This window comes from Siphateles boraxobius, unplaced genomic scaffold (genome assembly GCF_051911475.1).
Source record: "Siphateles boraxobius isolate OS27281-9 unplaced genomic scaffold, OSU_SipBor_1 104, whole genome shotgun sequence".
NCBI lineage: Eukaryota > Metazoa > Chordata > Actinopteri > Cypriniformes > Leuciscidae > Siphateles > Siphateles boraxobius.
The window spans coordinates 763,654-791,437 of record NW_027508705.1 but is presented as its reverse complement, the minus strand read 5'-3'; the positions used below and the strand labels follow the sequence as shown (position 1 = coordinate 791,437).

Below are 27,784 nucleotides of genomic sequence, written 5' to 3'. Positions count from 1 at the left end.
AACTTTAAATTTAAAGTTGCGTGTTTAAAATAATCGACCTGTTTAGACTTTATTTTTTTATACTATTTCTGTATAAAATCCTCTGCTGACTGCAATTTCGTGAACACATAATTCATTATCATAAATTTGTCTCTTTTTTTGTAACATGACTTTTAACTTGCCGTGAAACTTTTAATGTGAAGTCGTGTTATTCATTTTCACCAAGTGAACTGTAACGTTACTGTACGCTATACGAACGGTGTTGTGAACTCTCCTATGTTTAGAGTGTGTTGTTATATGTGGAAACCAGGTAACGTTAACTGTTACAAGAAAGATGAATTCAGCTAAAATCACGCTATTGGTGAGTGTCTAGATACAGAATAACTGATAAGAATGTAAGTTAAATGTGTAACGTTACTTTGAAATGCAATGTAAGTCGCTTTGGATAAAAGCGTCCGCCAAATGTAAAATGTAAAAACGTAACTTAAATGTAAATCTACGTGAAAATGTATAACTTACTGTTGCAGTTCACAGTTCAACCTAGTTCATAAGGTTTGAATTGAAAACCTATACAGTTACTTTATCTGACCTTTGTATATCATTCGTCAGACTTCTGATTTCTTTTCTTAGCCAAAACGTTAGCACTAACGTTACTGGTTTTCTGTTTGAAATGTCATTTTCCTACAAATTTTAAAAAACGCTGAATCTGTCTTTCCTGTCATACTGAAACATACTTCCCTTCACTGTCTGGAAACCCAGCTGACTAACTTTACCGACATAACATTTGTGGGTATTTCACGATAACCAGAAATGCTGCCTAGGAGCACCTATAGGAAAGAACAACATGTCATTTAACCCTCTTTATTATCTCGTTTGTTTCTCCCAGACAGCATTGAGAGTGAGAGAGCAAACTGAGACACTTTGCTGCAAATTCTACAAAGAACAAATTATCTGAGCTCCTCTTCTCACTAATTTTATATTTGTATACTCTACTATGCCAACAGCTGTCTCGTTTGCCTTCGTTTGCTCGTTTGAGACAAAGTTCATTTCTCAGTAAAACACATTTTAGAACTTTTGAAATAAACGAATGATTAGCTTCCTTTTTCTTGGTGTCTATATGGTCAAGTATTCTTTGTAGTACAATGTGAACTCTATAGAACACGTGTATGGTAATCATTTAGTTCCATGATATTACCATCGGACACAATTAACTGTACCCTTTTGTAATGACATCTTATCTTTCTAATGGCTCTGCGTAAAACCTTTTGCACAGTAGTGATCATATTTGCCACCGTTACTATTGGTGAATGACTGTTGTCTTTTTTGACAAAGCAGCCCAGCTAACAAAAATATGTTCTAAGAATGTTCTGCTAACATTTCCATTAGTTATGTAAAATTTAAAAAAAAAACATTAAACGAACATGCAACTAATATATTTAAAAAAACAACAACCCATGAACGATTTATAAATAACGACTGTTATATTAACATTACTGGAAGAATGTTTGCTCATAACTTTGAGAGAACCTTGCCAGAACGTTGGCGAAAGTTCTGAGAACGTTCCCTGTTAGCTGGGAGAGTGAGCAATGGGCAACAATGCAATTTAATGCAAGTAAATAAAATAAAAGGCAAAATTGGTGAATTTAAAGGAAGACTTATGTTACACGATATTTATTTAAAATTATAATAAAAAATAGTAAATGTGCACTGTTCATTGATTGGGATATCATATTATCAGCTGTATATTAGAGAGGGTAATTTGTTAATAACACAGTGAGTATGTTTGTAGTCTTCTAGGTAAATGTCAGTCTGGTGTCATGTGATTGAGAGGAGGACAGGAGGAGCATGTGAGAATTATGTAATTAGTGTGAGCAAATACACATAAGGCATTACCAGTTACTCCAGCATTCCTTGAGTGACGCATCAGAGAGGATTGGGATAGAGACGGATTGTTCTGTGTAACTGGCTCACATGCTGCACTTTGAGTAATGTGGTGGAGATGTGTTTCTCATGTCTCTTGCAGCGCTGTGAGTCCTGACGGAGTGTTTGCTTCTTTCTTCCTTGTGATCTGAGCGGCCAGCATCTCCAGAATGGCAGACTGATTTTAAAAGCAGACGGACAGTAATCTCACAGCAGCAGAGGGGCTGACGGTCTAGTAAGTTTGGATACTCTCTTTCCTTTGTTTTTTATGAGTTCTGTGTTTTATTGAAGTGGTTGTTATATTTTTGAAATTCCTTCCTCTTTATTGCTTAAGCATACATGGACATGAATGATCATGTGACTTGTGGAGGTAAGGCATGCTATTAGCCTACTTTTTAAATCATGAGTTACTTCTTTTTTTTTTTTTTTATGTTTTAATCAGACTTTCGATTTTCACCTGGTGGATGATAAACAGAACAGGCATAAATATCCCAAAAGGGAGAAACTGAGCCATGTCTAGAGATCTGAATAGCCTTTTTCAAGCACCAATGTTTTCAAACTGCATAAAAACCACTGAATGGAAACGCCAAGATGTGCTTAAAAAACAACAACCTGTGCCCAGTTGAAGTGGATATTTTTTTTTATGAAGACATGCTTATAAACTACAGTGGAAACGCATTTACCAATTAATGTGCAACAAAAAACTTAATGTAATTGGATAACTGCACTAACCAGTGTACAAATCTCATTGCACACCATCTTAAAAGTAGTTTTAGTCAATCTGAAATGCCTGAGGCAAAAAAAAGGTTTAGTTGCTTCCCACGGTTGCAGCTTTGTTTCTCTGTGTCCAAATGAAAACCACCTAACCACTGCCCAGAACACCCTAGCAACCATATAGCAACAATCCATGAGTGGTTCTCAAATTAAAATGTGACCGGATTGTTTAGAACCACTCATGGACTGTTGCTATATATATATACTCATATACTGTATGACTCATTAATAGTACCACTTTCTATTCTATTTCTATTGTATCTTTGTTTTCTATTTTTTTTAAAACGAACTATAAAATATGCTTTTCTAATTTAGTATTTGTCTCGTTTCTAGTCCAAATATCTAACAATTCTTAAATCAAGAAGTAAAATAGCATAAGATATTTTGGGCCAGATTTACTAACAGCTGACGCTAACCTTCTTTTGGTGTTTAAAAACTTTACTAAAGATACGCAGGGAAAAATTAGCGATGCGGCCTCCCTTATTGCAAATGCATTTGTAGGAGTTTCCCTTTCAGACGCAAAATTTCTGAAAGGAGAGTATTTAATGAATCACGAAAGGGTTTGCTCTAGTCAATTTACAGGTGTTTGCTCAATTATTGAATGCACAAAACAGCATTTTTTTCAAAAAAAGCTCATTTGCACTGCTATTGGTATGGAAAATGGAAATGATCCGGCTGCGTCTGTGCTCTTTAATTTGCTCATCATCAGTAGATCAAGCGCTGAACTTTCCACTCCCATTGGTGCTTTTGTGGAATTGCGTTCTCGGGATAATTTGCCCTGTTTATTAAATCTGGCCACATATGGTCTTGTTTTCTGGGAGAGAAAAATCTAAATGAAGTGAGTTTTTGCAAAATGATCTGAAAATAAGAAAAATATTCCTAATTTAAACATAGGCTAAAACAATGTTATTTTTCTTAGCCCATTGGCAGATGAGCTTGTTTTAAGCAAAAATTCACTTAATATCTAGTAAATGCATCTGGATTTAATTAATAATTGTTTAGATATTTGGACTGAAAACAAGACAAAGACTTACATATTGTTGTTCTTTTGTTGGTTCAACTGCTTCCATTTTTCTCCTCATTTGTAAGTCGCTTTGGACAAAAGCATCTGGTAAAATGATTAAAAGAAAATTTATAAGCAAAATATTATTTTGTAATTTTTTGTCTTTTGATTTTGGGGCAAAATACATGTCCATATAATTATATTCCTGACAGTTTTTGTAAGATTCACACCTGTTTATCCCCATTATTGTATAGACAAGCTTTGCAAAGACAGGCACCACTCACGTTTGTTACTCTGAAAATGTAAAAATCTAGTTTTTAATTTCTAGTTTTTACCCTTCTCCTCTTTTTCTCTCTCTCCCAGCATTAGTTTATCCTGGTCACCCTCACATATACAATCCGTTGGATTTCCCTCCCTTCATCCTCTCTCTTTGAGAATGGATGGTAAGCAGTCTCTTCAGGCCAGCACGAACTCCTCCTACATTCCCACTGCCATCTCCTCCATGTCTGACGAAGAGCATTCAGAGGGTGAGGCGGCGGGGGGCGACACTTCCCCATTGCTGTCCCGACAGCAGCCAGCGGGACCCCTGGCGACCCGTCGCTGCCCGGAGGACTCCTACAATCTAGTGTACATCATCTTCTTCCTGATGGGCATCGGCTCTCTGCTGCCCTGGAATGTCTTCATCACAGCCAAACAGTACTGGCTGTACAAGCTCAGTAACAACTCCAGCCCTGCTGGTCAGGAGGAACCTCACAATGACCTCAGCGTAAGTGTGTTTAGAAATATTAAAATCATGTAAATTATAAACAAAAGATTTATCTATTAGCACACTGTAAAAAACAAACAAACAAAAAAACGGGCAGCTATGCTTGCCAGCTGAAAAATATGGTGACAATATTTGGTGCGTGTATATTTGTATATTTTACAACTTATAATTGTATATTAAGCAATATATGGCCCTATCATACACCTGGCGCAATGCGGTGGCAGGCGTGACGCAAGAGTTTTTTGCTAGTTTCAAATCGACCCAGTTATCTTTTTCACGTCCTGCGCCATGTTGTTTAAATAGCAAATACATTTGCGCCCATGGGCTGCTGGTCTGAAAACGAGGTGTGTTCAGGCACATTGTTGGCGCATTGCTATTTTGAGGAAACTGAAATACTGCGCCGTTGACTTTAGGCCAGGTTTTTGTTGGTCACAGTATTTGTTTTGTTATTTAAAGGACGCATTAGTAATATGAGCCTATAGGCGGGTGCACGACGCGCATACACTCTGCTTATTAAACACACAGGGACGTAAAGCACACAAACATGCCAAATATTAAAAATAAAAGTATTACAATGTAAAAGATTATTATTGTGTACATAAAGATATGGTTGGACTCGAGCCCGGCCAGACTCGAGCTGGGGCGGACTGGTGGTGTCAGTGCTTTCACTGTGCGCCTATGGAAACAGATAGAGAGTCCTATTGCTGTCGCGAATTTCAGCGATGTCATTTTCTTCTGGACGAGATAATTTGGAAACGCCAGCCAAAGCCCGCAGGGAGAAACGGACGGCTTAGTGTAAAGTGAGTATGTGTTTTTTTTTTCTTTTTTTTTACTAAGACGTAATGAACAGAGTTTAGACACTCGGCATTATCACAATGTTCTTCACGCGTAGTCAGCTGAGCTATTGTTGTTATATTTACATCTATGCTAGCATACTGTATGTGCAAATAGTTCGCATTGCTAACGTTGTGCTTAACGTTACTGTTTTGTAGACAATATCGCCGACGCCTAACAGCCTACCGTCACTTTATGGAATGGGTCCTGAAAGGTGAGAGACATAGTAAAGGCTATCGTCTCGTTTTGCCCACCTGTGTTGTCCAGGATTTCAGACGGAGATATCCAGCTCCTGACGGGCAATACCTGACGGGCAATGAATATAAGGAAACAGCTGAGGCTCTGGAAGAGCTTTGAGTGTAAAAGTGTTAATATTAATTATTTTTTTAATTAAAAGTTATAACTCACATTGGTTGTGGTTCTTTTTATAAACCTTAACTGTTACCTACAGTATGTATTAGAATGCTTCAATTTCAAAAATAATTTCACATTTCTCCTATATAAATGACCACTATTAAATACACATTCATCTTCCCAGAGCTGAAGTATCCCTTTAACCTCGCGCACAAGCAGATCCGTTTCCTCTCTGGAGAAGTGTTCAGTCTTTCCGCTTGCAAATTCTGCCATGTAAATAGCGAATCCGCCATGGCACGAGCGCAACTGGCTTTTAAAGGGAATTGGAGATGAGACTCTGATTGGTTTATTGCACGTTACGCCCAAAACACACCCATTACTCATTAAGAGAATAGAGACAACACTTTTAGACCATGCGCCGGTCGTGCCGACCATTTGTCCTGTCGCTAAACTAGCAAAAGTGGATTCAGACACAACTTGCACTTGCGCCCTGAGCTTTAGACCATGCGCTTAGATTGTTAAAATAGAGTCCATTATGTTAATTATAAACCAGTCTACTTAAAGTACCAAAAATTGCTCAGACAATTCAGAAACTTGCAATTGCGAGGAAAAAGGTCAGAATTGTGAGTTTATATGTCTCTCATTTCTGACTTTTTTCTCACAATTGCGAGTTTATTTTACTGTTTTGCTTTCAATTAAATTGTAATTCATAATTTTTTTTTTTTTTACTTACAAAAACTATACATTTGACAGTATTTTACAATATAATTTAAATATAGTTTTATGTTAAGCAAATTACAATTTTTCACCATGCATGGTAGGGTAAATACAAAGTTCTGTCATGAAACTAACTGGCGCAGGCTAGTAGGTCCTTAACTCAAGCTGCTTGCAAACACGTCTTTCTCTATAGGGCAGAGCTGATTGGTTCCTGCTGTATTACTAGCTAATGAGCTCACGTGCCTTAGCAGTGCAGTGTGCATTCAGAAACCTGTATAGATCTGCTACGGGTAATTTATGTACACTATATTGTACAGCAGCAGCATGTCTTACTTGCTCTCTGCAGCGTGTCATGTATGTATTGACAGTGGCAAGTCCCGTACTTGCTCTGCAGCAGCAGCACTGAAGCAGATCTATTCCACCAAGACCAAAATATTGTCATACCCATTAGCAAGCCAAACACTCAGAGTAGTCATGACAGAACTTACAGTAAAACAAAGGACAGGATTTTATCGTTGCAATTTAAAGGTTTTATTTTGGTTTCTGTAAAATTACCGAAAATAAAAATTACAGTCCGGCTTTGAAGAATAGTAGGTTATACACAGTATAAACAGTACATTGCATAGCCATGTACCAGATGTTGCTAAAGCGTGTCAGATGACCGTGAAAGTGTTTGTCACCTACTTGCTACCATACTGAAGAACTATTTAAAGGAATCGCCACGTTTCTGTGCTTTCTGCTCACCCCAGCATTCTCAAGGTCTTGTGATATTTGACAGAACTGACGTTCTTTTCATATGCAGAATCACAGGACCTCTTTTTGTCTTCTAGAGTCACTGAAGGTAAAAGAAAGTAATAATGGGTAGAACATGTCCCCTGTAGATGGGGACATTACAGTAGTTGCATTAGTGTGTGATTGATAGTGTTAGGTCTGGTTTGCATGTGACAAAACTTGTTTTTTCCACTACGCTACTTTTCCATTGTTTTTCTATGTAAACACACTAGACGCACCATTATGCTCACGTCTTTTGCAGCGTCTTGTGCATCACACGTGTTCAAAAGTGTGGTCCTCAAGTTAAAATGACTTAAAAAAATGTAAAAAATTGTGACCTTGCGGTATTTTACCATTCCACTGCCCATCTCGCGTTTTTCAAAGCAAAATTGCATTCTGTGTGAATGGCCCCTTAGTCTACTGTTGTCATCCCTTGTAGACTGCTATTGATCTGATTATGCCCACTGGCTGCATTTTCATGTTTGTTTCTAAATATATTGAATTAGCAGGCTTTTATAGCTTTAATGTTTGTATTTCTCTCTTAGTTGTTGGGGTGTCAAAGGCAGATCACATGATTTTAAACAGGAAGAAAAACCATCAGGTTTTTATATCAGTTCTAGTATTTGGATTAGTAACTTTTAAACTAAGTTAAGCATTCTTGGTTAAGTTGCCATAAACAGAAATCTGGTCACTTTTTCTGAAGAGTTAAACGCAGAAGTTGCAAATTCAAAAGTATGATTTTCTTTTTCTTTTTCTTCCCTGTTTGTCACTCTCACTTCTGCTCAAACTTTAGTTTTATCTGACAGGGCAGGAAATGGTAAAAATTATAGCGTGTCCTTTTATGAGACTCTTCCACTTGTGTTTGTGCGTGCCTGTCATCAGGAGCACATGAGCTTTGCCCTTTTGAGCATGTGGCATATTTCTCAAGGAATTGTAAGATGCATCACTAAGGATGACTGACATATTTATTGCTTAGCTTTAAAGGGGCTATATTCAGAATTCAGAAACCCTTGTTTGTAGTGACACCGGTGGCGGTTAAGTGAACTGCAGCCAGCAACTTAATGCTCGTGCTCGTACTCGTGCACACGTAACATACAAGAGACTGAATGTGATTCAAGACCCTTATATAGAGAGCCTAAGTCCCTCCCCTTCCTGTGGACCACCATGGGACCTTATTTTGGAAGAATATTGTATGGTAGTCAATGGTGAGAGACAACAAATATTTGGATCTGGTTTAAATTGTGCCCTGAATTACACATATGATGTTTGTCAATTAAAAGATACATTTTAAAGTCAAGAAAGTCACAGTTTGATGTAAAACTGTTGAAGTATAAGACTGTGAAAATATGTAATTACAAAGACTACAAATCCAAAAGGCGCGCATGTGACGTCATACCTTTTCTCTCAATGAATGAAGCTGACTTTACTGAAGCTAACGTCTGTCATTTTTTCTATAGTCTAACGTTTTAATCGCAACGTTATGCCGTCATGCCTGTGTGTTTTGTACCAGACTGCACACATACGAGCTTGGTGACGTACATAGTGCGAGACGAGAGATGTAGTTCATTGAGCGATTTTCACATAAAACTAAATGTTACTCTTCTGTTTTATGACAAACTGTGACTTTCTTGACTTCCATAATTATCTTTTAAATTGACAAACCTCATATGTGTAATTCAGGGCACAGTTCAGACGGAACAAAAAGATAAGTTGTCTCTCGCCATTGACTACCATACATATTTTTTTTCTGAAATAAGGTCCCATGAGCCGGAAGCGGAGGGGAGGGACTTAGGCTCTCTATACTAATTGCGAAGTTCTTTTTTTGTTCTCTGCTTAGAAGAAGTTGGAAATACCTTTGGAGCAATATACTGTTAACTTACATCTCGATGCCGTTTTACGCTGCTGAGAGAGACGTTTAGATGAATATTTAAATATGTGCTGCACACAGTGGTAAGAAAGCCGCAGTTAAGGAAGCATCTGATCATAGCGATGTGGATATGTTTGCACGAGCTCTGCGATTCACATGCATCATGACAACAGATAGTAATAGGTGATTTGGGATTACAAAGTTAAGAATCTGTTTAAGATCTGCTGATCCTACGTTCCTGACATGACATCACATGAAAAACTAAGGGGAACTACACTGTATTTGGCATTCAAGGTGAACTTTCACATCAAATTCAAATTTACATTTGATCTTCCTACTGAGAGTCAAACTATGTGTGAATGTTTACATAGTGTTACATGTACATAATTTACATAGTTCTCGTGACCAGCTACTGTTTATTCCATTTGGGGTAATATTTTCTTCACAGTCGGGGGTAATTGCCTGTATTGTCTTTAGATGCTTTTGTTTTAGTGGTCACTTGTGAGGCAGTGTAAGGTCAAGGACAGCCCACTTAAAGCATATAAAATACAATGTACAGCTCCTCAGACTTGATGACTGCAGCTACCAACAGCACGTGTTCTCAATGAAAAATCCTGCTGAAGATACAACCAAGTCTGCTGGTCCTCGCTTCTGACATTTCCAACAGTAATAAAAATTACTGAGGAAAACTAGGTCACAGGACAGAACCAAAACACAATGAAAACAACAGAATGGGGCATACCTATGGCTTCTTAACTATAAAGATTTATTTTTACTGTATTTTTCTGTCTGTCATTTGTAAAAAGTTTTTCAGTGGATGATATCTAGAGACCTGGGTGACCAGTACATGTCAATAAATTATATAGTACAATTAATGATTGCGAATAAAAACCAATAAAATTGCTGAAATTAACCTTTATTTTACACAAGGTTTCTCAAAAATATTTGGAAACAGAAAATGTGGGTTATCTATTTACACATCTGATACTGGACATAGAAACACAGAATCACTATTATCAGGTTATGATCTCATGTCAAATAATGTCAAATAGCAGCCAGTTAATCATCCAAGGCAGCCTATTGGTCTGTCACAACTTGAAATGAATTTAAAGCTGAATACTTTCTGCAATAGGTCGGTTTCTGATTGGTCAATTGTGGTATTCTGCAGATGTTTGTATAATGACCTTAAGCTAACTGTGTATTTGACTGTTGTCCTAAGTAACCATTGCCTAATGTAGCTGTGCTAGTTTCCTCTTTCATCATTCTGCTCTCTAATTATTCTTGCATAATAATAATAATTGTTCATGCTCATTTATTGATTGGGTTAATAATAGCCATAAAATAAGTGTTATTTAGGAAAAATTACTGGCATTGTCCCTTACATACACCACTGATACATGTATTGATTTTGAGTAACGTGAGTTGACTGATATTTTTATTTTTATTTTTTTGTCTGGTGTCCAGGATTACTTTGAGAGTTACATCTCCATCGCTTCCACAATTCCATCAGTGCTGTGTCTCATCCTCAACTACCTCCTGGTCAACAGGTAAAACAAACACATCTGCACACTTTCTGTACTATCCAGCCAGAGCATGTGATTTAAGATTTCAAATACCTATAAATTAAGGAGGCATTTTGAGATATGCATTTCAGATTCTACAGCGGTTGAAAAGTAGCATTTTGTTTGTCTTCCCATAAAAAAACAAAAATGTTTTCTAACAGGCGCAAAAGGTTGCAACTTCTTGTGCAGCTCAAACAAAGCATCTGTCTCAGCCCAAATTAAATCAGTTGACACACACAGTGTCCTGTTCAAGTGTACTGTGGTATCTTTGTAACTGTTGCCAATTCCTGTACTCTTAGAGAATAAGGATTCACTGTGTCTGTTTTCCAACATTACATGTTCATCTCGAGGATTCCCTTTTTTGTGTGGGGGTTTTTATGAACATTGGGCTCTAATTTTAAAGAGTCAATACAAGTTGCAAATGAGATCTTTGTGGCCAGCAAGTAAAGGAGGAACATCATGCCTGATGTGCACACTGCTGTTTTGCATGAAGACTAACTGAATTGGGATGAGTGATAGGATCATACAAACTGGATTACCAAAAAAAAAAATAATAATAATAATGTTGACCCTCTGCATTGATGTCGACCTGTAAACAGGGGCTAAATTGGCTTTAGAGCATTCTTTGACTTTCTACAAACTACTGAAGGAGCATAAGCAGCATGTCAATAAGCCTACACTGCAAGAAATTGCTGTAAAAAAACAATATTGATATCAGTATCTTGACAGCAGGGTGACTGATGGCAGTATGGTGCCGATATATATATATATATATATATATATTAGGGGTGTAACGATATATCGTGGGGGGTGCCGGTACTCTCTTGCATTGGCAAATCATGACATTTTAGATTTCTACAGTGAAAAACAAAACTTGGAGATATTGCTGGTACAACAACAATTTATTGTTATTAACAACATAAATGTATTTAAACAAGTCGTGTGTGCGTGTGCTTGTGCGTGTGTGTGTGTGTGTGTGCGTGTGCTTGTGCGTGTGTGTGTGTGTGTGCGTGTGCTTGTGCGTGTGTGTGTGTGTGTGTGTGTGTGTGTGTGTGTGTGTGTGTGTGTGTGTGTGTGTGTGTGTGTGTGTGTGTGTGTGTGTGTGTGTGTGTGTGTGTGTGAGAGAAAACGGAACACCTCTAAGTCTGCAAGTCCAAAAATACATTTATGGTGAGATTACAGCATTTTATTTAATTAAATGCATTTATGGTAAGATTATTATATTTTCATGTCAATCTGTAATCATGTTGACCACGAACCATGCGCTGTAACTTTAATTCAGCGCGTGCAGCACAGCAGAAATAGACTCTGTGTGGAAACGATCGCTGCACTGCCGTATAAATTGTCTCTGTGTATACACACCCAGGCCCGGATTGGCCATCTGGCAATTCTGGCACATGCCAGAAGGGCCGGTGTTATTTTCTATTGTTTTGGGCCGAGCTGACCACGTTGCTTTCCTTGATCATTTCAAATTCACTTCCCGCTACTTTTTCCCATGCTTTTTCCCTCTTCCTCGCTATGTTCCTCGCGCTCGCGCCCGCGCCGCTGCTACTGTCTTCTTCTTCTTCTTCTTCGATAGTAGCCTAAGCTACTGTCTGTATACTGCCACCTGCTTTACTGGAGGTCTAGCAACCCAAGTGCAAGCCGCCACTTCACAGACACAGATAGTTGCGTGTTCTGAGTTAACACAATCAGAGCGTAAAAATACGGGATATTTACGGGAAAATACTAAAACGGGAAGACAGCAGGAAAAGAGCTAAAATACGTGGAAACCTGGAAAAAACGAGATGGGCAGGCCCATATTTATAGGGGGGTTTCTCCCCCTAGCTACTGGCAAGTGATATTGCAGGACGTGCATGAGGACGTGATAGGCAGAGGCCCTCCCCTCTGCCCAAAGTAATATGCTCCACGTCAAGAGTACGCAAGCAAAAGCGGGGAAAGAGTAAAACAAATCTTGCTAGCATGTCAGTGGCCGATCATTGAAAGGGTAGCGGAGAAGAGCGCGCTAATGCAACGGCTGCTGATTTAATAAGGTAGGTCATGCTTCTTTTTATCATATATATTCTATTGTGGTTTGGTCATGGTGCTTTTTCTTTATTAAGCAGTTGTGTTGTGTGCGTCGGGCCGCCGTGCCATGCTCATGTGTGCGTGTGTTTTTGGCCGCTGTGCCATACTCGTGTGTGTGTGTTTTTGGCCGCTGTGCCATGCTCGTGCTGTGAATGTGTATGGACTAAGGTCTATGCGCCTCAGTCTTATATCCTGACGTGTATGCCTACAGTGTGAAAGTCATTGCTGCCTTGTATGGTGTGTCTCAGTGGGAAAAAATTTCAGATTCTGGGGATTCTTTTTAACGTCATCAATTAGTTGGGCCGGTGAAAACCACAAATGCCAGGGCCGAATTTTGGTCCCAGTCCGGCCCTGTACACACCGTTCCTGGAACGGATCGCCGGAGCGCATCCGCGTGCAGTGTGAAAGCTCTAACCTGTTAACATGGGTGTGGAAAAAATACGCACCACAAATTCGCTTTTTCTGTCAGTGGTAGTATAGCCTACCGGCTACATGCGAGAAGTAGCGGTATGCACGAAAAAGTGCAGGTACGCTTAAGAGTAAAGTGCCGGTACTGCGTACCGGTGAGTACCGCCCCACTACGAGCACTGGTGAACACTGTTAATGTTAAATAAATCTGTTATTTAATTTTCAGTTTAATTTTTTTATTTTGTTCAATATATTGTGATACATATCGTATCGTGAACCCAGTATCGTGATACGTATCGAATCGTGAAATGAGTGTATCGTTACACCCCTAATATATATATATATGTATACTCACCTAAAGGATTATTAGGAACACCTGTTCAATTTCTCATTAATGCAATTATCTAATCAACCAATCACATGGCAGTTGCTTCAATGCATTTAGGGGTGTGTTCCTGGTCAAGACAATCTCCTGAACTCCAAACTGAATGTCAGAATGGGGAAGAAAGGGGATTTAAGCAATTTTGAGTGTGGCATGGTTTTTGGTGCCAGACGGGCCGGTCTGAGTATTTCACAATCTGCTCAGTTACTGGGATTTTCACGCACAACCATTTCTAGGGCTTACAAAGAATGTTGTGAAAAGGAAAAAACATCCAGTATGCGGCAGTCCTGTGGGCGAAAATGCCTTGCTGATTCTAGAGGTCGGAGGAGAATGGGCCGACTGATTCAAGCTGATAGAAGAGCAACTTTGACTGAAATAACCACTCGTTACAATCGAGGTATGCAGCAAAGCATTTGTGAAGCCACAACACGCACAACCTTGAGGCGGATGGGCTACAACAGCAGAAGACCCCACCGGGTACCACGCATCTCCACTACAAATAGGAAAAAGAGGCCACAATTTGCAAGAGCTCACCAAAATTGGACAGTTGAAGACTGAAAATGTTGCCTGATCTGATGAGTCTCGATTTCTGTTGAGACATTCAGATGGTAGAGTCAGAATTTGGCGTAAACAGAATGAGAACATGGATCCATCATGCCTTGTTACCACTGTGCAGGCTGGTGGTGGTGGTGTTATGGTGTGGGGGATGTTTTCTTGGCACACTTTAGGCCCCTTAGTGCTTATTGGGCATTGTTTAAATTCCAAGGCCTACCTGAGCATTGTTTCTGACCATGTCAGTCCCTTTATGGCCACCATGTACCCATCCTCTGATGGCTACTTCCAGCAGGATAATACACCATGTCACAAAGCTCAAATCATTTCAAATTGGTTTCTTGAACATGACAATGAGTTCACTGTACTAAAATGGCCCCCACAGTCACCAGATCTCAACCCAATAGAGCATCTTTGGGATGTGGTGAAACGGGAGCTTCGTGCCCTGGATGTGCATCCCACAAACCTCCATCAACTGCAAGATGCTATCCTATCAATATGGGCCAACATTTCTAAAGAATGCTTTCAGCACCTGGTTGAATCAATGCCACGTAGAATTAAGTCAATTCTGAAGGCGAAAGGGGGTCAAACACAGTATTAGTATGGTGTTCCTAATGATCCTTTAGGTGAGTGTATATATATATATATATATATATATATAGCATAAACCAAGAAAAATCAAAACACATCTACTACATCAGGGGTAAAGTTTCAAGAGGTCTGGTCTCTATATTTGCTTCCCAGCGGAGGTGCGGACAATAATTTTTTGGAACAGGTATCTTACAGGTATATTTCCATCGGGGCAGTCGTAGCACTTTGTAAAAGAAAACATTCTAAACACTCAAAATAATCATCAAAGATGAGATTCTTGGGCCCCGACAGCATACCTGTCAACACTCCCGTTTTCCCTGGGAGTCTCCCGTATTTCACACCCATCCCCTGCCCCCCTCCCGTTTTGTTATTTCTCCCGTGAAACCCCCATAATTTGTATGGCCCAAATGTTGTTATATGAATAATCACATCAATATATTATTCCAAGGTTGTCCAGTTGCCAGATCTTGTATGAAACGTATCCTACTCGCACAATAAATACATCATACAAATTTCAACCCATTTGTGAGCTCAACCTGGCAACCTACAACACAGTTGCGCTATTGATATACCTATACCTGCGCAGGTAGTAGACGTTGAATAAGCGTCACTGGTAGAAATGGGAAGAGAAGACTCAGTGGTAAATATTTAACGCAATTAACGCAGCATCCCTTTTTTCTGTCATTTGGCTGGCATTACATTATATGATGCTCTTATTCATGCAAATGCTTTTAAACCATTCAAGCCAAGTCAAATTGAGCGCCAGAATCGAGTTCTCTTTTGGCTTGAAGTTGACCGAACAGTAACGCGCAATTATGCCAAAATGTCAGTTTTGTTGAGTATCCTCAAGAGCAGACTGAGCAGTCTTAAATAAGTTAAATAAAGTCTTAAATGAAGGTAAAGAGTTGTGAGAGAATGAGGCGCGTGTGAGATTCGCGTCTCTGTTTAAAGTGACAGCAGCCTAAAGCTTTCTGTCAGTAAAGTAATCAAAGAACAACGGGAACAGAGAAAAACACTCACTGCTCTTGACTAAAGAACTTTTGTAACTTTAATAAGGATTAATCTATATATAATTTAAAATGTATGCAGTGTAAACTTTATTCAATTATATTTCCTACCTTTTAGACAAATATTTAAATATTTATTCTTTATGTTGTTTCTACATTAATTTGGAGATTAACTGTGAAATAATTACATCATCAAATTTATTAAAAAATGTTTTAATGGCGATTCATCGTGATTAATCACAGAAAAAAAATGTGTGATTAGTTAATTTTTGCAATTGATAAAAATAAGAACAAAAAAGAAACATGAATAAGTCTTATTGTCCTTATTGAATATTATGTATTTATTTATGTTAATATCTGTGCAATTAATGTGTATTTAGCCAGCCTGCCTCTGCCATCCAGCACCCCTCCAGAAATATATGTACATTTGTACATATATTTTAAAGATTCAGCATAGAAACACTCAATAACATAGGAAATGAATACGGGTCATTTTAGACCCGTGTATGTAAAATTGATGTAGAAATATAAAAAATATGTGTTTGTTTATAAAGTAAAAAAGGAAACATAAACATAATGATTTGTGGAAATCAAAAACAAGATATTTAATGAATACCTGGAATAACAAATTATAAAATAGATATATTTTAAAGATTCAGCAAAGAAACATTCAGCCATGACTGAAATAACATAGGAAATGAATACGGGTCTTTTTAGACCAATGTTGTGCATTAGAAGGGGTTTGCATAGCTTGTGCATCAAAGGGTTACGAAAAGTATGGACCATTTCCATATTTTGCACTAAGTAATAAACTACTAAAAACAAACATTGTAAATAATCTAATAATCAAAACTCTCATCATGAGGACAAAACAAAGTTAACTAGTAATTTCAAAGTAATTTTTTTGTCATTCCTTGCCATCTTCAAATAATTTTCCAAATTATAACATTGTTTATTATGAAATGCTCTTAATATGATGATTAATAATGCTAAATGTATGGGTGGGAAAAAACATCTAAAGGTGCCACGCGTCAACTTAAACGGTCGGAGTCACCTGTATAACAGATAGAAATAATTGTATTTGCTGCATTCTTGTTTTCTGTGGTGTTTTAGCAAAAGTAAATATTTTGCTGCTCATGCCATGGAAAAAGGCCAGAACACTCTTGCAACCACATAGCAATATTCTAAAAGCCACTCAGAACAACAAACCAAGCATCACCCTGGCAACCACCCACAACAATCTGGTTCTCTCTTTGACTATGTATGTGTATTTCTTTCAGGTTGTCCTCTCGGGTCCGGATACTGTTCTCTCTCCTGGTGATCTTGGTTGTGTTTGTGGTGACCACAGTGCTGGTGAAAGTAGACATGTCTGGCTGTAGGATGCAGTTTTTTGGGGGTACACTGGCCAGTGTGGCGCTGGTCAGTGGGGCGTCCAACATCTTCTCTGGCAGTGTGTTCGGTATCAGTGGCCGTTTCCCCATGAGGATATCTCAAGCTGTCATATCAGGTACAGCCGGACTTCCTTCTGAGTTGACTGAATAAAAAATGTCCCATATGCCACCAACACATTGTTACAATACTTTTGGCTAGACTTTCCGCTTATCTCACGCACATCTCAGTCATTTAGGCCGTTTGTCTACCAAAGTGTTTTCCTAAGGTTACCATATTTTTTCAATTGTTTCAATGGGAGCGCCACATATTTAAAGGGTTAGTTCACCCAAAAATAATTTTTTTTTTTCAACCTCATGTCACTCCAATCCAAACCCATAAGACTTTCTTTCACCTTCGGAACACAAATGAAGATCTTATTAAAGAAATCTGAGAGCTTTCTTTCCCTACATTGACAGCTACGCAACTAAGTTACCACTGTGACGCTTCAAAAAGTTAATAAAGAGATTGTAAAAACTAATCCATATGAATTGAGTGGTTTAGCGCTTTATATGATGAACAGATTGAGTTTAGGCTTTTATTCACATATAAACATTGATCAACTCGCACATCAGTTGTGGTAAACAGAAGCTCAAGCATGTTTGCTTGACGCGCAAGAACCAATGTTTTATGATCTCTTAATGAACTTTTTGAAGCGTCACAGTGGTAGTTGCGTAGCTGTCAACTGAGGTACAGAAATTGGCCACCGTCACATCCTTCTTGTACAACGACAAGAGACGACAACAAGAAGTACAACTATGGAACAAGATCATTTAAAACAGGGGCCAGAGCAAGCAATTTACATTGTGCCAACATTTTTATATTCAGAAACAAACTATTTGCAAAATCAAATACTAGTAACACTGCCGTGGATATTCCATTTCATGCCAATCAAAGCATCTCAACTGAAAAACTGCTGGCTTTCAGCTGGCTAAAAAATGATTTGATGGACACAGCCTTATTGTCAATGCTCTTGCCATTGTACTGTTTTCTGAAATTATAGGGTGAGGTTTGGAGAAAAAAATGATCTAAAGAAACTGAAAGTAGCTATGAGAAGTAGTAGTCTCGTCAAACTTCAGTCTAGTTTTTGTGTTTATGTCAAAATAATTATGGGGTTAGAATTGTTGCATATTTCCAGATAAATAGATTTTGAGCCACAAATAAATGTAAAGAGATTCACAAATAATTACAAATTCACAAAATTTGTGATTTTTTTCAAAAATTCACAAATAAATAAAATGAGATTTGCAAATAAAAAAGTATCAACAAATATGTGTTCATGTAACAGCTATTATTAACAATTCTCTAGCGAATGGAGTTGTACCTGCTAGTTTTAAACATGCTGGGGTTCACCCATTTTATTTATTTGTGAATTTAATACATTTTTGTAAAACTTTTGTATATATTTGTGGATCTCATTCTAATTGTTTGAGAATTTGTTTAATTTTTGTGAATTTCTTTACATTTAATTGTGGCTATTTACCTTGAAATATGCAACAATAATTTTTTTCGAATACTAATTTTTTTTAATATGCAACAATTCTAATCCCCAGTCACCATGAAATCAAAATGAGCAATTCTTGTTTTTTATGTAATATTGCAGTATTTATAAATGATTTACCCATGCACATAATTTTATTTTTTTAATTAATTTCCCAGGTAATCTTTAACTGATCACATGTTCTTTCCACATCTTTCTTTCCTCAACATGCTCGCTCAGGTTACAAAAAAAATGGGATGCACACCGATGTGCGAAATAAGGTCTAGCAAAGTCAACGTGCATGTCTGCCAGCACTGATGACATCATTTTTTGTTACATGCAACCAAGCAAACTTGAAGACGTGGCTTAATCTTGCATCTTCTGACTTCAGGTCAGGGCATGGGCGGCACTTTGAGTGCATTGGCGTCGATAATAGATCTGGCTGCCTCAAGTGACGTGACCGATAGTGCACTGGTGTACTTCATCACAGCTGACGTCTTCACTGTTATCTGTATCATCATGTACCTGCTGCTGCCCATACTGCCTTACTCAAGGTGAGCACAAACACATTTCAGATATGAACAGAACAGACAAGCTGACACATTTCCATCGTTGCACTGTATATATGGTCATACCACCCAACACTTGATAACAATTATGAACATTTCACTACAATACACATTTGACCCTACGAATACAAAAGGAACAGTTTTCTTTCATTTGTCTCATGAGTATCTGCCCATGATATTCACAGTGTCCGTTGTTGAAAGGGAGCAGAAAGAGGAACTGTGCTGCTGGTAGTGAATCCTTGAGTTTCATCAGCGGTTTCGTGACACCACAGTTTCGTGACACAGTTGTGATGTTGAGATCAAGAGTTGACGATGTGCCAATACACATACACATCCTACATCTACCAAACTCATTTCAGCCTCATTTCTGCTGATTATCAAATCTGTCGGTCAGCCAGACACAAAAAGAGAAGTTTGGCAGAATCTCTCTTCCAGACAATGTCACTGAAAGGAGACAGACTCTATCAAACCCCAACAATGCAGTAAAATAATATACATGAAAGTATTATTAAAGTTCATATGATTTGTGATTTATATTCCAAATCTTCTGAAACCATATGATGGAATTGTTTGAAGAACAGCTTTCAAATCTCATTCAGATTCAAACATTTACTTTCAGTATGGAAAAGAGTATCTTGGAGATTCTGCTATATATCTCCTTTGTTCCAAAGAAGAAAGAAAGCAAAGAAGATTTTTTGAACAGTATAAGGGTAAATGATGATAGAATTTTTGGATTAAAACTATTGGTGTAAATGCAGTACTCCGAGATACTATTAAGTGGCACTAGACTGCTGCATTTACATGATGCAATTACATCACATATATAACATCACAGTATCGCTAAATCATTTAATTTTTACTTGTTTAAATCACAAGAAATGATTTAAATAAGGATGCAAGAGAATCACTTCTGTTTTGTGTTTTTGTCTAAATCTTTGCTTGTAAATCCTTACTTTTAAGAAGATAAATTTAATGTTTTCTATTCTTTTGGTCAGCACTATTTTCATGGCACATAGCATTGTTTTCTTTTTCTTTTCTTTTTTTCGTTTGAAGACACTACTGTTCAAAATGTTGGCGTCTCTAAGACTTTAAAAAATATATTTTACAGTATGTTTACTTACAGTGTACTTACCTAAGAAAGTACTGGGTAATGTAAGGTACCTACAATGGTTAAGATTAGGTTTGGGTTAGGTTCAGGGTTAGTACAGTTATTACCCAATTATTGTAATTACTATAATGCGTACATACTATGCACATGGGGAACAGGACTGTAAAATAAAGAGCTACTGACATTTACGTATTATGTTACAAAAGATTTCTATTTCTTATAATTGTTATTCTTTCAGACTTTATAATCATCAAAGAATCCTGAAAACAATGTCATGGTTTCCACAAAAATAAATAAATAATCAGAACGACTTATTTTTAATAATGATAATAAATGTTTCTTGAGCAGCAAATCAGCATATTAGAATGATTTCTGAAGGATCACGTGACACTGAAGACTGGAGTAATGATGCTGAAAATTCAGCATTGGTCACAGCAATAAATATATTAAAATAGAACATTTTTTATTGTATTTATATTTGACAATATTGTGTTTTTGAGCAAACAAATGCAATCTTGGTGAGCAGAAGAGACTTCTTTCAAAAACATTTTAAAAATCTTACTGACCCCAAACAGTAATGGATAGAAAAAAAAAGATAAATATTTGTGGTCCATTCCCATCACTGGGATCATTTGGAAAATAATAAATCAATAACAAAACAACAGCACACAAATCACTGGCAAAATGCTCAAAATGGTTACTGAGAGTCTATTATTAAATACCTAAATTCTTTCATCAGTATAATTCCTAAACACACTGTAAAAAGTGATCAGTTGACTTAACTTAACAAAGTGAGGAAATGTGTTGCCTTAAAATTATTAAGTAAATAAACCATGCGTAATTGAAAAAATTAAGTTATGTTGAATTGTCAAGTTCACATAAAAAATGTTTTTCAATCACGCATGAAGTTTATTTACTTATTAAGGAACGTGTTTCCTCACCTTTTTTTAAATCAACTGATCTCTCTTTACAGTCCACATAGTGACCTTCACACACAACCATGAGGGTCTACTGGGGTTTTCTGCCTAATATAATTTACTGTTTTATGGTTTTCTTTTCACAACACAAAAAGGCTTTCTATGTGTTGGTTACACTACATTGACTTTTTTTAAACAAAAGAAAAAAAGTTTTAAAATCATTGATATTATTATTATTGATTTTTTACATAGATATTACGTTTCAGCAGTAGTAGAGGCCTTAATGCAGCAGTCTTTATTTTTAAATAAACAAAACAAGATTATCCAAAAGACGATGATAGCAAAAAGAATAATCCAAAAAGGGAAACACAAAGAAACAGTCTTGTATTCAAACAAAGACAACAAACTGAAGAAATATACAGTATAAACAGAATATAATAAAAGCACTAAAATTGACACAGGTGAAGAACATAATTTGTAACTATAGAAACCGATGAAAACATACTTGGAAACCAAGGAAATAAACAAAGGAAACCAACAGAAGCAATTGAACAGAAATAGCATTCAAAATAAGAGTTCTTGAACAGAAATGAAAACAAATACCTATGACAATAGAAATGTATAGTATTTCATAGAAATTATAAAAGATTTTGACAAAATACTATTTAAAAAAAATCAGTCTATTATATATTATTAGTCCATTATATATTATTATATAACAATAATATATAATAATCAATGAAACCATATATTATAGTACAATCAAATCACCTTTATATGCTTATATCATATGAGAAAAGGCAGCCTTATAAATCAGGTGCACATCGTCAGTCCATTGTAAACGAGTGTTATTAAACTTACACACTGGGACAGCACTGTGTGTGTGTGTGGTCAATCTAAACATTAACATTAACACCACCTAAACATTTTTGACCTTACACAATTTTAACGCAGAATTGGAAAACGTATTCATCTGTCAAAGTTCAAAGATTCAAAGTCTGTATGAATTGCATTTTAAATTTCTTTTCTTTCTTTCATTTTCATTGACCATAATAGCAGGTGTCAATCTGTCTTTCAGATATTACATGGACCTGGCTGCTGCCCCCTTTAGTGAGTCTAACAGCCACACCAGCAGCTCAGACTCGTCAGATGTATCCGTGCCCCCCCTCAGACCCATCCTGAAGAAGACCTGGGTGCTGGGCGCCTGTGTCTTCTACGTTTTTTTCATCTCCATCATGATTTTCCCCGCCGTCTCCTCGGGAATCCAGTCAATAAATAAAGACTCTGGAAACCCTTTGACTACCACATACTTTGTACCTCTGACTAGTTTTTTACTGTACAATGTTGCAGACTTCTGTGGCCGTCAGGTCACGGCCTGGTTGCAAGTGCCGGGTCCGACCAGTCGCGTCCTGCCATTACTGGTCATCTCCAGAACCATCTTAGTTCCTCTGTTCATATTCTGCAACTATCAGCCACGATATCACCTGCACAATGTATTTTTTGCACATGACCTCTTCCCCGTAGTCTTCATCTGTTTGCTGGGGATTTCTAACGGGTACCTGGGCACACTGCCCATGATCTACGGGCCCAAAGTCGTGCCGCGGGAGCTGGCTGAACCTGCAGGTGTCGTCATGTCCTTCTTCCTCACGCTTGGGCTAGCTGTGGGTTCATCCGTCTCTGTGGCGCTCGTTCACTGTATCTGAGTGTCTATGACAGGCTGCACTTCAGACTTCTAAAAGGATTGCCACAAGACTGATCATTTACACTACAGCACACCATTTTTTTCTCATATTTTTTTGTTACAGTCTTTATGCATTTTAATGGTCCTAATGAAATGTATAGGTTTTTTCTTTATTTTAATCTTTTACTTTTTTTAAAACATTTTTATTGTTATATTTTAATAGAATATATGTGGTCATGTTCGGGGCCAATTTGGACCTTTTATAATAAAATATTTGTATAAAAAGAAGCATTGTATATTATTTTCCTGCCATAATACACAGACATAAACTAGACTAGTTTTAGTGTGCTTTAAGGGTTTAAAGGTTTTAGTCATGTTTAGAGTGTTCTTTTTATGGTGATAGTACATTTTGATTGTTCAAAGCAAAATATTTAGCATATCTAACATATTATAATGCTTAAAATTAATTTAAAAAAATTAATGTTGGAAAATATAAATTATACACATGAATTTAGAACTTTTTTTAATGAATATTTTTAATTGATGAGTTGAAGCAGAGGAAGGAAAACAGCCATTAAGTGTCCAGCACACACTGAAGTCCTTCAGTGCTGATAAAAAAAGCTTCCCATGATGCACTTCATTAAGTTGGGTGTAAGAAACCTGTGAAATCTGGACAAAGAAGCAGCTCAAATATATTTTATAGATTTAAATACATTTTGTAAAATACATTTTTGATTATTTCTTAGTTTTGATTACCATTTTTAAAAAATGAGGGAAATGTTTATAATAAAGAATTAGTAAGTGTATTTACACTTTTGGACAATTAAAATCTTCAAGTTTAATCCGTTTGATGCATTACATCAATTACAGTGGAAAGATCTTAAAAAACATTCAGGGTGTGATCTTAAACCTGTGACCCTATCCATAATTATATGACTGTCCCCTTTATACGCTTTTTTTTAATCTAATATTAACAGATACAACTTTTAAACTTAAAAATGTTTTAGTAAATGTTGAGATTAACATTAAATAATATTGGTAAATGCTGTAGAAGTATTGCTCATTATTAGTTTGTGTTAACCAAGTAGTTAACTAATGTTAACAAATGAAATGTCCTCGGTTACTACCGTAACCTCGGTTCCCTGAGATAACGGGAACGAGTACTGCGTCGCTAGACGTGATGGAGAAAAAAATATTTTTTCTCTGAATGTTGAAGACTTTTTATTAAATAACGCATAACGCACAAGACATAACAGAGCAGGGCCTTGAGTGCAAAGTATTCACCCGACACAAAAGGGGCTCGAACCCTGGGTCTGAGCCTCCAGGGAGAAATAAGCTGGTCACTCCGAGGTCAACTACAGCTAAATAGAGAGGACTTGTGCTTGTAACACAGGAATGTCCAGGTTATAAAACCTGGTGAAGGTGGACAGCGAGGACCAGCCGGCCGCTGCACAGATGTCGCCAATAGATACACCACTGGACCACGCCCAAAAAGTGGAGTGTGCTCTTACACCAATGGGGCATTGAAGGTCCATCGAAGTACAGGCTGAAGCAATAGAGTCCACTATCCAGCGGGATAATCTTTGCTTTGTGACCGGGTGCACTATGGTGCGGCCTCCGAAGCACACGAAAAGCTGCTCTGACTGTCTGAACTGGGCAGAGCGCTTGATATATACTCTTAGGGCCCGAACGGGGCAGAGTAAGCTCAATTCTCGCTCGTCTTCAGAAGCGGGAAGAGCAATTAGTGAAATGACCTGTGCCCTGAATGGAGTAGACGGCACTTTAGGCACATAGCCATGTCTTGGTTTGAGGATGACTTTGCAGTTGTTAGGCCCAAAATCAGGGCAAGATGTGCTCACGGAGAGCGCTTGCAAATAACTCACTCGCTTGACCGATGCTAATGCTAGCAGGAGGGTGGTCATAAGCGAAAGGGGCCGTAATTCAACCGACTGTAGTGACTCAAAGGGAGGTCCTTTGAGGGCCCTAAGGGCCGTCGACAGGGGGGACGAGGGGTTGAGCCACCTAGCCCCTTTGAGAAAACGAACAACCAGGTTGGTCCTGCCAAGTTACTGGCCGGCCAAAGGAGTGTGGTATGCTGCTATGGCCACCACATACACTTTAAGTGTGTAAGGGGTACGACCACCACCAGTTGGAGAAAACAGACCACTTAAGGGCGTAGAGGCGTCTTGTGGACGGGGCTCTAGCCTAAGATATAGTGTTCAGGACTCCCGCTGGGAGGTCCATAAGTTCCTGTTGAGAGGCCATGGAGACCAAATCATTCCTTTTGCCTTGGAAAGGACGTCCTTCCTCAGGGGAATTGGCCATGGGGCTGTTGCTAACAGCTGCATCAACTCAGGGAACCAAGGTTGTGTCTGCCAGTGAGGGCCCACTAGAAAGACTAAGCGTCTGTCCTCCCTGATCTGTTTGATTACCTGAGGGAGTAGCGTGACTGGAGAAAAGGCATAAAGGGATAGGCTGGGCCATTCCCTGCTCTTTGAGAAAAATATTGGGCAGTGAGAGTTCCTGAAGATACTCCATATTCTCAGAACCGTCTCGGGATGGAGCGTCCACTCCCCTGGGGACACATTTTTTATTTATTTTTTTATTTGACCTTTATTTAACCAGGAAAATCTCTCTGAGATTAAAAATCTCTTTCACAGGAGAGTCCTGGCCAAGAATGGACAGCAGTTACAGTCACAACTTACAAATTGAAACAACAAATATACAATTAAAACACTTAAAAACAATTGCAAATCAATGAGTCTTCTTCGAGTGACTGAATAACAGATTTAAAATGTTCCAAAGGCACCAGAGTTTGTAATTTCAATTTTGTTTGGAGTAGATTCCATTCAAATGGAGCTGCGTACATAAAAGCCCTTTTTCCCAGTTCAGTTCTCACAAATGGAACAGAGAAAGTAAAACGATTATCAGACCGAAGGGAATATTTCCCAACACTTTTCTTTTGAATTAGGCAACCTAGATACAAAGGCAACAACCCCAGAATAGTTTTATAAATAGTTAGATAAAAATGAATTTTCCTTCTAATAGACAAAGATGACCAGGATACTGTATTATACAATATACAATGATGAGTTAAAATGAGTTACATTGCCTTGGGATAGCAGGTCTACTTTCTGGTTCAGGGAGAGCAGGTTGCGATGTGCCCATAAGAGGAGGCTTCTGGACAGCTTGTCCAGAATGGTAGTTTATGTAGGACACCACTGCCATGTTGTCCGTGCGGACTAAGACGTGGTGTCCTATCAGGTCTGGATGGACTTTGAGGGCTAGAAAAACCACCAGCATTTCCAGTCAGTTTATATGTAGCGGCTTTTCCATACTCAACCAGGAGCCGGAAGTCGGTCTGCCTTCGCACAGAGTTCTCCAACCCGTGTTGGAAGTGTCTGTCGAGATCACCTTCCTCCTCAAGACCAATCCTCACACCGGTTTGGTATCAGGTTGGGGTCCTTTCAAGGGGCCAGGGGTCTGATACAGCCGGGGTTTACCTTGACATGGAGGCGACCTGAGCGCCAAGAGTGAGCTGGGACCTGGGGTTTCAGCCAGTACTGCAGAGGCCGCATGTGTAGCAGGCCCAGCGGGAGTACTGATAATGCAAAGGCCATGAGGCCCAGCATCCTCTGAAAGGTTCTGGGAGAGGGGGGGGGGGGGGGAATCTGAGCGATGCTGCGAGCCGCTGAATCATTAAAGCATTCTCTGATGTAAGCCAGTCCCACATCCAGGCCAAGTCGAGAACTGCCACCAGTAAATAGGTTCTCTTTCTCCTGGGAGGAAGAAAACGAGAGAGCACGAGGGGCAGGGCCGCTCTCTGAAAAGAAAGTGATCCGCTAGCATAGAGAGAAGAAACTCATCCTCTCGCAGTGAGAGCAGCTCATCTCGGTGAGCACGGCTTCTGCATGTGATTTCCCCAGACAGGTGACGCACATACTGTGCTCGTCAGATGAGTGCAGAGGGGCTCGACATTTGCAACAATGCCTTGAAATTTGCTCTTTGAAAATTTGCTCTTTTAATGCAAGCCGGATATCGGCAGGGGAAGTGCTGAAATCAGCTGTCAGCAGCGGTGTGTCAGCCTGCTCCAGAGTGTGCCGGTTGCTTGCAGCTGTAGTCAGCTTGTTGGTGCCGAATCTGCTCATTCCACTGCAAGGCTCGTTCTACTACTTGAAGGGCTTCAGCTTCTCCAGGAGTTAAGCGAAGAGATGTCGATCATCGCTGAAGGAGATTTAATCTGAATCCTATGGAGAGACGAGCCCCGTCTTATAGACGGATGCTCCTCCCATTCTGGCGGGCTTCAGTGCCTGCTCCGATTGGTTCGCACAAATACGCTGCATCGCCATAGGTTCGTGGAGTTGTCACTGCTCAGCCAATAGACTCCCGTAAATTCCTGCACTGCTATGGCTCGTGCAGTTTCACTGCGTTATTTAATTAAAAAAAATAGTTTTTCCGCATCGCGTCTAGCAACGCAATACGAGTGAACCGAATCAATACGGAACCTTATTGTAAAGTTTTACCAATACATTTGTTAAAATTAAGAAAGATTGGGGATTATATTCATTTTTCAGTTATGAGAAACATTAACATTTTTTCATTCCTTTGTGATTTAAGGATTAGCCTATACCGGTATTTAAATATTGAGACAATTCAAATAGAAAACATGCAGTACTACTATCCTGAAATTTCACACTCCTCACCTATAGACTAAGTGTCAACTCTGCCTGACCTCGCTTCCTTCTCACTTATTTGCCTTTTGCACGAGGAAACAAATGTAAAGGGATAGTTCAAAAGGAATAGCACAGTTAAAATGGAAAAAAATAATAATATGGAATCATTGTTGCCCCACAACTGTTTGGTTACAAAAATTCTTCAAAATATCTTCCTTTGTGTTCAGCAGAGCAAAGACATTTTTACAGGTTTGGAACAATTTGAGGGTGTCCGAATTTTAATTTTTGGGTGAACTATTCAACACTCTTAACAGGCAGACAAACCTGTTCATTCCTCTGTATATCCTGCAGGCTGCAGCAGTTGTGTGTGACTG

General features: G+C 38.4%; 1 protein-coding gene across 2 annotated transcripts; it reads left to right on the top strand.

Moving 5' to 3' along the window:
- The first annotated feature begins 173 nt into the window (after positions 1–173).
- slc29a3 (solute carrier family 29 member 3) lies at positions 174–23,025 on the top strand. 2 transcript variants are annotated; one of them, XM_077246686.1, is made up of 7 exons: positions 174–340; positions 2,003–2,134; positions 4,040–4,442; positions 10,450–10,532; positions 16,835–17,061; positions 18,854–19,016; positions 22,135–23,025. In XM_077246686.1, the coding sequence occupies exons 3-7, from the start codon at positions 4,113–4,115 to the stop codon at positions 22,757–22,759; spliced, it is 1,428 nt and encodes a 475-aa protein (XP_077102801.1). In that variant the 5' UTR covers positions 174–340; positions 2,003–2,134; positions 4,040–4,112; the 3' UTR covers positions 22,760–23,025. The 2 variants fall into 2 exon arrangements, with proteins under 2 accessions (XP_077102801.1, XP_077102808.1); XM_077246693.1 differs by lacking the exons at positions 174–340; positions 2,003–2,134 and adding an exon at positions 2,178–2,269.
- Positions 23,026–27,784: the final 4,759 nt, after the last annotated feature.

What these genes read in the sequence shown, in the direction of transcription:
- slc29a3 (XM_077246686.1), top strand. Translation starts at nt 4,113, where the DNA reads ATGGATGGTAAGCAGTCTCTTCAGGCCAGCACGAACTCCTCCTACATT. An exon ending in AACCTCACAATGACCTCAGC is followed by an intron (nt 4,443 to 10,449) that starts GTAAGTGTGTTT and finishes TCTGGTGTCCAG; the next exon opens with GATTACTTTGAGAGTTACAT. An exon ending in CCCATACTGCCTTACTCAAG is followed by an intron (nt 19,017 to 22,134) that starts GTGAGCACAAAC and finishes TCTGTCTTTCAG; the next exon opens with ATATTACATGGACCTGGCTG.